General features: G+C 38.6%; 1 protein-coding gene across 5 annotated transcripts in view; it reads right to left on the reverse strand.

Annotated features, from left to right (window-relative positions):
• The window catches only part of NELL1 (neural EGFL like 1), a 499897-nt gene that overhangs the window by 243077 nt on the left and 242504 nt on the right, over positions 1-14316 (reverse strand). For 3 of the 5 annotated variants that reach the window (XM_038764520.1, XM_038764518.1, XM_038764517.1), the window contains one exon: positions 3648-3773. The exons of the other annotated variants lie outside the window; for them this stretch is intronic. In XM_038764520.1, coding sequence (XP_038620448.1) covers positions 3648-3773 — 126 coding nt within the window. The remainder of the gene's footprint in view (positions 1-3647; positions 3774-14316) is intronic. 5 annotated transcript variants of the gene reach the window in all.

A 14316-nucleotide genomic window follows, 5' to 3' on the forward strand; every position in this document is an offset into this window, starting at 1 on the left:
CGTTAGCTCCACAATTTGCCCCAGAGTAAAATCTAGTCTCCTAAGGATCTATGGATCTTGAGTTCCTATTTGATTTAAGGTACTTGACACTATCCATGCCCACCAGTTATCGCAGAAACTGATTTCCCTTTCTAGGATAGTGATCCTTTCCTGACATGATGCATGGAAACACCAGTCTGGACATGTGAGGACTCCAAAGGTTTTCTCCTTCTAGGCCCATGCCCTTGGGATTTGAACAGAAATAGTACAGGCTCTGGATGTAGGAAGAGAAAGATGTTTATAAACTCTGCCATGTGCTTCACTGAATTTGGGGCTTTAGCAAGCATCAACTGGTGGCCTTAGTAAAAAATTAAAGCAGCTGATTTATTTAAAACAAATTGACAAAGAAATTTGAATCAGAAAGAGGAAAGAATGATGAAATAGTATTTAATTCTACTGTGAGCAACAAAAGCTAGAAAAACTTGATAACACAGAAGCACACACATGGTAAATAATGAGGTTTCGAGTTAGTGGAAAGCAGAAAACTTTCTTCAATGGGTAAATAGAAAATTCAAGATGGCAACCTCTACAGCTAAAGGTTACTTACAGTACATATATAGAAGGTATATACCAATGGTACCAAGTACAAATAAAGCTAATGAAGTGTGATTTCAAGGAATAATTCAGCAATTTAATTGGCACGTAAAAAATAACCCCTAATAAAACCAACTTGTTATTAGAGGCCTAATTATGACTGAATTAACGGTGCCAATATTATGCATTGGTTGCTTGTTGAATTTAGGTGAAGGGCAACATGATACTTAGTAGGCTTGTGAGACAGTCCCCTAAGGTAAGCTTTATTATACATCTTTATTTTTTATAATGCCATCAAAATGTGGGTTGAGTCACCATGAAATATTTTAGAATGAATGCCTCTGGACTAAATTTCATCCCCTAAATTATTATGATCACCATTATTATTGTTCTAAATAATAATAAGAATAATGATAGCATTTGTTAAGCACTTATACTATGCCAGACACTGTACTAAACACTGTGGAAGATACAAGCAAATCAGGCTAGACACAGTTCCTGTCCCACACGGAGTGCACGGTCTTAATCCCCATTTCACAGATGAGGTAACTGAGGCACAGAAAAATGAAGTGACTTGCTCAAGGTCACACATTGGACAAGTGGCAGAGCCGGGATTAGAACCCAGATCCTTCTGACTTCTGGGCCATGCTCCAACCACTAAGCCATGCTGCTTCTCTACAGCTCACAAAACTGGGACCCCAGAGCCTCAGGTAAATATGTATTCACTTAGGACCTTTGCCCTTATTTGCACGTCAGCTAAAAGTGCATAGGGCATATCCTCTCTGGGATAGACTGGCTTTCATCACCCTTGATGAGCTATACATGCCAACTAGTATAACAATATTAAAAACATACACAAGCAGAAAGGTTTTCTCAATCATTAAGGTGCATTATACCAAGCTCAGTTCCCATTCACTCTGTGTCTTTTCCTAAGAGTGTGTTAAATAGATGAATAATTACTGTATTTGATCTGCCTTTTGAAACACCATTTAGAAAGAAGACTTGCTATGTCTCGTCAAAATATTCTGACATCCAACTTCCATTTTAAGGGCAAAATTTTATTGCGTACAATGGCCTTTCATTACACCAGGACTTAATATGAATCTTGCACATAAACTAAGTAATTTAGCATTCTCAGAATATGTCAAGCCTATGCTTCCTTTCAGTTTTCCTCTTTTTGACACCACTGTAGAAAGGAAATTAAAATAGAACTAAATATTTGCAATTCCTTGTTCCATTATTTCTTACCTTTATGGTCTTTTGTGTGAAATGACACATGTTGTAACTCTTACACACACTGCCGTTTAATGTGTGTGTGTGTGTGTGTGTGTGTGTGTGTGTGTGTGTGTCCGTGCGCACGCACGCCCCTGGCCTTTCTGTCTTCCTGTAAGTGCTAGAACATTGAGGTTTAGCAGATAATTTATGAAAATCAAATGCTACAAAATAAAAAGGTCTATAAGATCAAGGTTCAGGAAAAAGATCCCCCTAGAAGTTAAATCTCCAGCATGCCTCTCTTACATCAAAGTTCATGGAGGACCAAAATAATCCTGAGATCACTTACAACAGAGAAAGTGTTTTAGACATACACATGAATTCAGGAGTGGAAAACCTGACAATCAGCTGAAGGTCAATTGTTTTATATTAGATTCTTTCAAAGGGCAAAGAGGACTTTCCACACAAAGTCATAAGCCATATTAAACATAATGTCATCTCAATGAAAGATACTGTCAATGGACTTCTCTGTGGACAAGAAATATACTACAGCGCTGTTTTTAGTTCTAGTAATTATTTTTATATTTGAACCCTCCTGAGCTTTCTGACCTCATGGGATAATACTAGATGTTTCCTTATCAGTCCTGCAGATGATAGGAGGAGGAGGAGTTGATTTTCACTTCAGTTTCATTATCTCTCCCACACCATACTTGAGGGTTCCACACACTTCATAACATTGCACACTTCAGCGGCAATTTTCCCAAAGACAAAGAAAGGGAATTCCTGAAATCATTACAACAATATCAACCTTTTACCAATAGGTACAAAATCAACCTTTTATTTGCCAATAGTAATTTTCTAACCCCTGTTTGAACTACTCCATGAAAATGGTACTGACTTATAAGTGCTCCTGTTTTCTTTAGACCTGGATAACCTGCATCAAAACAGCTATATTTCTTTCATATATGATACTAAAATATCAACCTGCTGACCATTTCCCAGTCTGCCACCCAAATTAAAGCACTTGAACATGGTATCTCTGTCTTCCTCAAAAGGCTAAGACTCTAGGTAAGGGAAATAGAGATACAACAAGAAACAGAGAGAGCCTGTAGATTCAGACTATTTAGGCCATAGAGGCAGTCACTTTGTACAGATTAGCATACAAACCCAATATCAATAATATCAATAATTAAATGAGCTGGGTCACACGTTCCCTCTAAGAGCTTGAAATATGACCTTCATAGTCTCAGTGTGCTTAAATCACTACATGGAAATGAGAGGTGTAGTAGTAAGCATTTCACAAATAGCATACTAATAACCCTAATAATAATAAAAGAGCCAATTTTTAAAGGCAAACCTACAGCTGAATGAATGCTGGTGAGTTTCTTCACCCTTTTCACACTCAGGAAATATGATCCTGAATCACTCAAAAAGCCCAGGTCTGGTCAATGGTGAGTTTGCAATTTATTCCGCTACAGAACAATTCCTTTAGTTTTAGAAAACAGTGCTTCCAGAAGGGTGGTCCCTGAAGTTTAATTCCACTTTAGCATGGACAAAACTGAATTCCAGGCCCAACCTAAGGTATATTTTCAGAGTGTTTACAAATGAGTCAGAACCACAGGTAAAGATATAAGGTGAAACTCTTCTGGAAATGTCTGAATTTGTTTAAATCATAATTGGGTCATGTTATTCCAAATTCCCCTCACGACCCTGAAACTAGTGTTACATCTCTCATCCCAAACAATAAACTAGTACAATAACTCATGTTTAAGCCAATAGAGTTTTGATTGTGGCTGAGCTATAGAGTTGGTTAGATTTCAAGAAATAACATAGAATGGCTCCATCACTTCTTTAAAGCTCACCTGTACATGAGAAATCATCCACGCGGATATATCCTGGGACACAGTCACAGCGATACAATCCAGGCAGGTTTACACACACTGTATTGGCATGACAATAATGCATCTTAGCAGCACACTCATCAATATCTGAAGGAAGAAAAGAACCAGCAATATCACAGTCAGAAGAATGATTGATTGCCTAGAGTGCAATAACACTGGAATGAGATGAGAAGGCTAATGTCCATTAGACTGCTCAGAAAGAGCAAAGCGCATTAGAGCAAAATCTTAAAGCACAAGGGCAAATTCAGCCTGTGAATTGGATTTATTCTCTAATTGAACGTATTACGGGAAAACATTTGGAGTGAAACAACTGCTCACAGCCTGAGCTCTGTTTCTGTGTTAACTCCTCCCTGCCTGGGAAAGGAACCTGGAGCCTCAGGGAGCAAGAAATGATAATTATCCATTAATATTTATTGGATATCAACTACCCATGGGAGTATTTGGATGAAACACATCCAGGGAATGCTCATAACTGTTAATCTTTCTAACTTAGAACACATTTTATAGAATGTGCTTTGAAAATATAGTCAAAGGGTAGACCCAGTTTCCAATGATAGAGTACAAATATATCAATTGTAGCTTGCTTGCCCACAAATAAATGTGATGCAAATTAATTTACATACATTTGGGAATCTTGTGGCTTATCCTTTGAGATGCTATATAATGAGATGCTCTAATATGCCATTATTCCTATGGAAACAAAAATTGTCCCACATATACTCACAAGCTTTCATGACAAGAATTAAGTGATTTTACACCCATGATAGGATGAAAACCATGTCAGACATTATCCAACCTTGGCTTCACTGACATTGTCCTCTCCTGGTTCTCCTACTATGTGTCTGGCTGCTCATTCTCAGTCTCTTTTGCGGGCTCCTCCTCTGCCTCCCATTCCCTAACTGTGGGGTTCTGTCAAGGTTCAGTTCTGTGTTCCTGTCTTTTCACCATCTAAACCCACTCCCTTGGAAAACTCTTTGGCTCACACGGCACCTATATACAGATGATACCCAAATCTACATCTTCCAGCCCTGATCTCTTTCCCTCTCTGCAGTCTTGCATTTCCTCCTGCCTTCAAGACAGCTCTACTTGGATGTCCTCCCATCACTTCAAACTTAATATGGCTAAAACTGAACTTCTTATCTTCCCACCCAAACCCTGTCCTCCCACTCACTTTCCCATTACTGTTGATGGCACCACCATCCTTCCTGTCTCACAAGCCTGTAATTTTGGCATTATCCTTGGCTCCTCTCTCTCATTCTACCCATGTTTTCAAGGCATCACTAAATTCTGTCAGTTCTACCCTCACCAAAATCCACCCCACCCTCCCTAAAAAACCAGGAGAGTAGAGAGCAAGGTTCACTAGATGTTAAAATGAAAGAAACAATGTACAGATTCCTTGGGAAAACACCTCACTTATCATTGGGTTTGCTGACAATTCTGAAAAGGCCACCACATAAGGATACAAAATACAGACTCTTTATATGCAACAGACCACTACTCTCCCACCTTCAATGCCTTGTTGAAGGAACAATTCTTCCAAGAGGCCTCCATTGACTAAGCCCTCATTTCCTTTTCTCACACTCCCTTCTGCATCACCCTGACTTGTTCCCTTTAATCACACCTCCTCAGCCTCACAGCACTTATGTACATATCTCAATATACATATGTATATTATTATTAATCTTATTTGAGTGCTTGCTGTGTGTAAAGCACCGTATTGAAAAGCAGCATGGCTTAGTGGATACAACAGGGTCCTGGAAGTCAGAAGGGCCTGGGTTCTTATTCCAGCTCTGCCACTTGTCTGCTGTGCAACCTTGGATGAGTCACTTAACTTCTCTGTGCCTCAGTTACTTCATTTGTAAAATGGGGATTAAGACCATGAGCCCAATGTGAGACAGGGACTGTGCCTAACCCAGTTACCTTATATCTACACCAGTGCTTAGTACAGTGCCTGGCACATAGTAAGTGATTAAATACCACAATTATTATTATAATTTTCCATAATTTATTTATATCAATGTCTGTATCCCTCTGTAGAATGTAAAGCCATTGTGGTCAGGGATTGTGTCTATTATATTGTTATACTGTAGTCTCCCAAGCATTTAGTATAGTGCTCTTCACACAGTACATGCTCACTAAATATGATTGAATGATTGATATTGCTGGCTGATTGCATCTTCAAATGGATGTCCTTAACTATCCAGCTAGGTTGCCAAAAATATGATTAGCTTCTTTTGAATGAAGTCTGACTGAACTCTAAGATCTTTTCCATACAGAACTGAAAGGATCTTGATTTTCACAGTGTCTTCTGACAGTGCTCTGCATACAGTTAAGTGTTCAATAATACTAATGATTAATTGATCCCACATTCAACAGCTGTTTATCTTTAAAGAAAAGCATTGACTGTGATGCTTAACCTGCAGAATCCCTGGCAGACAAAACATATCTCTAGGAGGGAAAAAAACTGATTTGATTTTGTTTCCTAGTGTACACCCAGAAACAGTCCAAAGAGTTAAAAGAAAAATAAGTAGTGATTAAAACCAGAGAACAAGGGTTGGGGAACATTATCATAAACTCTGTTAAGTTTCTCTTACTTAAAAATTATATAATTTTCTGTAGCATTTTAGCACTTAAGATGAAGCACCTTGAGGTTCACAATGGAAATCTCCAAATCACCTAGTTACTGCCATTGTTACATTTAGGTCAAAGTTAGGGGGCTTAAAAGCTTGAGAAGTATTTTGTCAGTTTATTTTTAATGAATTTTAATTCTTACAGTTTTGGAAAAAACAAAAACAAAACTTTATTTACACTGCCAAGTCCAAGGCAGCAATGCACCACAATATCTCTCTCCCAGGATGCTCTGGGTCTCTTACCTCATGCTTGAATCTTTGCCTTCTCACTAGAGAAAAGAGTTCAGGCTTGTTTCAGAGTGGATTCAATCTTTAGTTGGCAGACGTAACAGTCAACAAGGGCACCAACTATGATAATTTCTGTATTGTGGACACATTAACTTGCAACTGAACCAAGGTCCCAAATTCACCTCATTATAGATTGCCAAACAGCTGTTCAAAGCTCCTGGCCAGATCCAAATTTGAAAAATTAATTTATGTGTAATAAGCAAAACAGTTTGTCCAATTTAAAGTGCCTGAGACCTCACTTTGTCTGCCATTGAAACCCAATGCTTTCTCGAGACACTGAAGAAACAGTTACACATAAATGTAGTTAAACTGATCTACTAATGGCCTCTTTGTAATAGTATTTTTCCCTCCAGCTTTGAAGATTCCAGTTCATTCATAGTTTCCAATTTCACGGCATCCCTCTAGATTTCCCCAAAATAAACCATAAAGCCTCATTTCAGATCAACTGGAAAACACCATGCACTAGTGAAAGTTTTACACCCTACAGACTTTAGGCTCTCTCTGGGCAGGGTTCACATTTACCAATTCTGTTGTATTGTACTCTCCCACTGTACTAAGATACAGTGCTCTGCACATTCATTGTAAACTCAATAAATACCATCGATTGGTCTATTACTATCATTGGTATTATTATTGTATTTGTTAAGCACATACTATAAGTCAAATACTTTTCTAAGCTCCAGGCTAGATTCAGATCAATCAGGTTGACACAGTCACTGTCCCACATGGGGTCCATGGTCTAAGTAAGGGGAAAAGCAGGCAAGGTGCAGATCCAGGATTAGATCCTAGGTCCTCTGACTCCAGGGCCTGTGCTTATCTTTTTCTTTCTTTGAAACCTGTCACTTCAATGAATATTCCCTTTTCCTAATATTCAATAAAACCCAATGCTTTCTGCAAGGCACTGAAGAAACTCTTCCATGTAAATGTACAGCTAAACTGATCAATTAATGGCAGAGTCTTGGAAATTAATACGACATCAATTCTATGTCATGACATCTTTTCCTCAAGTCTTTAGGCTTGTATCAGATGCTTATGCATCAGAGACCCAAATAGTCAACAGTGGCTAACCATTACTCTAAACATCTTTCCCAGCTGTTAGACAATTCTAAAGCATTTTTTTCTCTCTACTTACTCACACTGCCCAGCTCCCCACATTCCTGTTTGCTTTGCTCTCCTTTAAAAATTATGTTCCTATTCTCAATTAATAAATCAATGGTATTATGGAGAACCTACCGCATGCACAGCACTATACTAAGCTCTTGGGAGAGTACATACAACAGGGTTGAGTTACACTGCCTGCCCACCAGGAACCTACATTCTAGAGGGCTCTCTGCCTCACCTCACCCCTTCAGACTCTGGTCTGAAATCCTAAACTTATCCTGCCCCTGTTGTCTTCTGGAATTTAAACCTAACATCTCCTACCCCATCCCTATTATAAACCCTCAGCCTTCACCGTACAGTCCTCTGAGGCCAGGGCAGATGGCCCAAGAGAAGGATGGGGTATTCAGCGGTGAAGGTTGAGCAGCCCAACAAAGACAGAAGTGGAGTGGTGAGAGAGGGGCAAGTGTATTAAAAAAGGGAAGGGGGATTAGTACAATGTGTGAAGACAGACTATAGCAGTAGGGTTGGGGATACTTATTTAAACAAGGGTGAAAGAGTTGGGGTGCTGGGCTAGGACCCAGAAGGATGGCAGTGCTATTTAAGAAAAAATAATAATGATTTTCTGGGGTGACTGATAGCAGTGAGAGAGATTTCCAGTGTGCAGTCAATAGGTGCTTCTGACGTGGTTCTTACCAAATGACGGCTCCCCAAAAGGACCCAAGGGCCAAACTGCAAATCAGGGGCTTTAGAATCTAACCTGTCACAGAAGTGGAATAAAGCACTTTTCAACTCTTAAAACAACTCCTGCATAACTGGAATAAAACTCATTTTATAAACACATTCCTAAGAACATTCAGTATTATTTCCATTTTCCAATATCATTCCAGATAACCTATTTATTCTTATGAGCAGCTTATGTAGCCTCTTCTTAAATATCATTTTAAATGATGTTTTGAGGTATGCAGTGATAGGCAGGGCCAATACTTTGGAATTCCCCAGATCAGGGTGCCTAAGGTAGAACTCCTAGAGGTACTTTCTTAAGCACTTAGTAAAATACTATCTAAATAGTAACAGGTACTCAGGAAATGTTATTTATTGAGAGATTTACGACTGTCTAGGCAATGTTTTCTTCTTCACCTCCAGGCCCACTGAACTTCCTTTCATATTGGTATAGCAAACTCAATATTTTTCTGAAATCATATCCTTCCAAGTCTTTTATCCTGGATCAGCTATCCACATTCTCTCCCGAGTGAACCGCCCAACCTTCCAAAACTATCCATATTGGCTTTCATTCTTTGAATCTTTTATGCTATTACTCCCCACTTCCATGCTGAAAATCTCGTATGTTTTTGACCCTTTTAAATCAAGTCACTGAGCTTCTCTTTGTGGAGTCTTAGTGGTACAGAAACAAAATTTGGATTAAGGTATTCTCTGTTACTGGGTCCCACAGTAGTGAATTGTCTCTAACTTAGTCTCCTTAACATTTCAGAGAATCTCCCACTAGATTAGGTCCCTGTGGCAAAAAGCCCTGGATTTTTATTTAACACTGTTAAAGAAACAACTATAAACCATACTGCAGTATATATCAGCTCAGGTATAATGGAGCTCAAATTGAGATTCATTCGTATAGATTGCTTGTCGCATTTGAAATATTAGAGCTCATCTTCTGGTGGTCTTTTGAGGTGATAAAAAATACATGATTTATGTTTTTCCCCAGGTTGGTAAAGTAGTTTGTTTTTCTTTTAAAAAGGTATACTTATGAGCTTTAAAATGAAACTTGACAGAGCATAATGATGCTTCACATATCACCAGCTTCTATCTGCATAAGCAGTTCATACCAATGGTAAGGATACATTTGGGAGAGGGCTTTAGAATCAGCATCATTGCACTGCAGGACACAGTTTGGTGAGTTAGGTTGGGTGCATCTTCTTTTAGTGGGTTCAGGGCATTTCCTTAATAGGCTTTTAACTAGATTCTGTGGTCTAAGGAGTCTGTCCCAAGACCCCTTGCCTCTTAGAAAATGACAGCTCTGTAAGCTCTAAGTTATTTCAGTCCCACAAGAACAATGAATGGTGTATGAAACAAAAAAATTGGGAAAAAAGGAAACAGACCAATATTCTTCCAACCAAATTTTTCTTCCACTTATGTATACCTGTCTCCCTGTGAAACTAATGGAAACTGAATGCACAGAACATAAGCAGGATTGTTCCTACACTTCAATGTGGCTCCTGTTGTGCTGACCTCCATCACCCTGATCAGAATATTTTATAGACGTTCCTTCTATCATTCCCATGTCAGAGACGCTAGAAAACAACCTTAGTTTCCAGCCTCTACTTTGATAGCCAACAGTGATGGCATCCTCCCCAAAATGAAAACAGAAATAAAAACAAGAGGATAGGTATTTATATGAAAAACTGGATCTGGGTAACTCCTCAATTTCTCGTTATGAAAACAAACACTGGAATAAACCACCAAAATCCTTTTGTTAGAATACCAATTTACCAGACTGCAGGAAAGTTGTGAAAATAGCATCCCTGATTGCTTGACCATCACCACCAGGCTTTTCCCTGAAGAACCCAATTCAACAATATGATCACTAGTTACCACATTCATGCTCTTTTTAGACACTAATTACCCAGATGTAAGGTAATAATATTCATGATTTCAAAAAAAATGTCATCAAAGTCTAGACCTTGTTTGAATGTGCTTGGTTTACTTAATGAAATGATGTGGAATTTTCAGTCCCAATGTCTATGGAGTTAGACATCATGCATATAAGTTTCTTGCCCAGGTAAACTTGTTAAGTAGCCTTCTCAGACCAGGCTAACTACACTGCTGATTTTTTTTTTTTTAGTGTTAGGCACTTAGATATGCTAGTTATGCATTTATGCATTGCCACAAGTGCAAGCAAAGATTTGCACTTTTCCCTGCTGGGCTTAATTTCAGAATCAAGCATTGTTGTCAACTAGCTTATCTATTTATAACATTTGGGCTTTACTTTTCATCCAAAATTGCAAATGCTCTGAAAGAAGAGACCCCATCGCTTTCTTCCTACTTTCCTCTTAGGCAAGTATTTCTGACCTTTGAGTGCCCCTCATAAAACAATTATGTACCTGCTGTCCAAAAAAAAGTACAAAAATCTGTTTTGATTCCTTATAAGCCCCAGGCAGGATGCTCTCCCACCTGAATCCACCTTATAATTTGAAATCGGGCTGTGACTGAGTTCTCTGATAGAATGGAAAAGTTGTCAGCCAAATCTCGACTGGACAGAATCTTCTTCACAGGCAGTGAGAGGAAACCTTGAAAATATCTGAGCTTCACTGTGCCTCTCTGCTTTGAAAATTTTCTTGGAGTAGGGAAACATCAACTGCTGTTAGACATCCTCATCAAAGTTTGATCATTCACTTTCATAATTCTCATTGTAATTAAGTTGATCTTTTTGTTCACTGGGATTGAGAAATTCAGAGCATGCAACATAGGCTCAGTCTTTGAAGGAATCCTGGTCTTCTTTCAGGCCAATGAGGAGAGCAGCTCCAAAGCCTCAAGATGGTAGGTTCAAAACCAACTAAAGGGAAAAGAAATCATACAAGGGGTGGGAGGCTTTTGGAATTTGTTACCAGAAGATGTTGGGCAAGCTGAAGAAATTAATAGCTTAAAATAGAGGAAATGCTAAGGATGTCAGAAAGCTTAAAAAGTGCTTAATACCTATAAGGATGGATATCAAAGGAAAACCATTCCACTACTTCTCCTTTTTTCCACTGATGAAGACAGAATATTAGAGGGGATAGACCAGCACGGAGTAGTGGATAGACCACAGGCTTGGAAGTCAGAGGATCTGGGTTCTAATCCTGGCTTCACCATTTGTCTGCTCTGTGACCACCTGTGTGCTGTGTAAGCTTGTCTGCTTAACAAATACCATAATTATTATTATTGTTCTGACCTAGTAATTAATGGCATGTCTATGTTCTAAGAGATATAGATAGATATTTCAGTACCTAAACACAGTCATTTTTAACAAACATTGATCGTTATTCGGCTGCTTTATCTTCCAATTCTGAACTTCCCTGTCATTGTCTTTCCAGAGACAATGATCAAATTATTCACTAATATATTCCCCATATGATAAAATAAAGCATACATGTTTTAGTGTTGAAAACATAATTATCTGAGTGCCTGAGGTGAATATCATATGAATGTGTGCTAAAATTAACAGTGATGATGCCAAACACCAGGGTCTACGTTGAAAATGCAACTAAGAATTATGTGAAACTCAGAGTTAGATATTTAATTAACACATTTTTGGATCAATGAAACCATTCAGCAATTCATACTGCATATGTGAAAATGGTGAATCAAACTCACTGGGGAATAAGGATATGTGTGTTATGCATATACAGCATAAAAGAGTGTCAACTTGAAATTGATATTCTTCCCAATTTCAATGGATTTCCTGACCAGCTAAATTGATATTATCAGTTTGCAGCTGGGATTTCGTGGTACTTATCCATCATTTTTTTTGCTAAAGAATAGCATTGAAAGAGATGAGACGCCTTCTCATCAAATTGCAAAAACCGCTATCCATCCCATCCTATCTGCCCTCTTCCTGAATAGTTTTTGACACACAGCATGATTAAATTGACTTTTTCAAGCCCCAAATTCAGCTAAAGGATTGTTCTCTTCTTTCTGCTACAGTAGGTGAACCAAGGCTACAGATGAGTGGTCCAGAATCCCCTCAGCAATGACTAGATAAAGAGTACAGGATAGTAAAAGGGATTGGAATGTGGTAGTGGCTAAGAAAGGGGCACAAGGGTAACACAACTGCTCACAGTAACACAATGACCACTTGACTGTCCAGGCCCATGTTCCAGTTTCTGAAAACCAATATATTATCCAAGCATCAAAGCCTAACAATAATCACTGTAAATTAAGGGCTTGTATTGCCTCAATGAAGGGTCTAGAAAACATAAAGCTTTCAACACCATGAATTACAGAGCCAAAGTTAACAATAGCTTAATGCGTACTCTTTGCAATTTACTGAGCCAGACATCATGAGGAGCTAAATGGCCTTGGGCATTTCACTTCTCTGGGCCTCAGTTACCTCATCTGTAAAATGAGGATTGAAACTGAGACCCATGTGGGATTGGGACTTTGTCCAACCTGATTTGCTTGCTTAACCTAGCGCTTAGAACAACTCCTGGCACATAGTAAAAGCTTAACAAATACCACAATTATTATTATTATCATTATGTGTGAGGCCAGATGAACTAATTAGCTAGTACCATCAAGAAGTTCAAAAAGGGCTTAAAAACTATAAAAGCAACAATACAAATACCACAAATTAAAAGGTAATGAAAGTGTTTAAAAAAAGACACAGAATGGAAGTGCATTATATAATGACATTAGGCTTCTGTAATAGAAAAATCTCTGGGTTATTCTAGAACATATTTTAAAAATTACAAAGTTTCTGAAAAGACAAATACGGAGCCCAAGATTAGTCAGTGCTTATCCAGGCCTTAGTAATCTGCCTTAGAACTGAGTCCCATTGAATAAAGTAGGTCCCAATCCTCCAGGAGCTTACAATCTAAAAAACGGGAGACAGGCAGACATGAAACTTGAGATCTGATGCCAGTATTGGTCCAAGTGGGTATGCCTTGATTACTGGAGATGCTACATTTCTAAGGCTATTAAGATAATGGCACATATAGTCAGTCAGTCGTATTTACTGAATGCTTACTGTGTGTTCAAGCACTGTACTAGGCACTTGGAAAGTATATCAGCAGATAGCCCAAGAACAAGTGTAACTTCAGGATAAAGTGTTCAGAAATATGTCTTGTTATTCACTGTAATGAAACTGTGTCAGCTTTACGCATCTTTCATTTTTTAAATGTAAAATCCTAAAAAGCATTTGCGAAAGCATTGTAACTAATTAGAGGCCTCCGTCACTTAAATCTATTTTTATGTTGCTCTTTTTAACTCATCTCTTTCAGGAGAATCCTTTCACTACATGAAATCACTACAGTTCCTTCTATAGTCACTTTGCTCAAAGGAATGAGCTTCTTAAGTTTAAGCATTAAAATACTTTTACGCAGGCTGCAAAAGTGAGATAATGCATCTCAGGGTATTGAAGGCAGTGAACAATTTTATAAATTATTCTAGTTAGTTAAAGATCCAACATAATAGTCCTGGTCCAGGCAGCTGCTTATTTATCCAAGTGATGTGGTAGAGACCGTGAAAGCCAGAAGAGGCTGTATTTTGGGCCCCAACCCAAGCAGGCCAAGCCAAAATCACCCTGGTTAGAGTTCAGTGGATAATGACCAGCCCAGGATATCACAAGAATGAGTGGAGGTCATAGATCATGTTGAGTTACAGGAGCACGTTTGAGGTTAATCATAGACATAACTGTAAAATGTGGATTTTAACTGCAATATTAAGGAGGAATGAGATAGCTTGGTGGACAACTGCCAGGAGGAGATTCCACGGACATGTTGAGAGGTCAGAGATTAGGTCAGCAGTTGTGTTCATATTTGTAATTTATTCTTTTAGACTGTGAGCCCACTGTTGGGTAGGGACTGTCTCTATATGTTGCCAACTTGTACTTCCCAAGCGCTTAG

The sequence above is a fragment of the Tachyglossus aculeatus genome, chromosome 22, assembly GCF_015852505.1.
Source record: "Tachyglossus aculeatus isolate mTacAcu1 chromosome 22, mTacAcu1.pri, whole genome shotgun sequence".
NCBI lineage: Eukaryota > Metazoa > Chordata > Mammalia > Monotremata > Tachyglossidae > Tachyglossus > Tachyglossus aculeatus.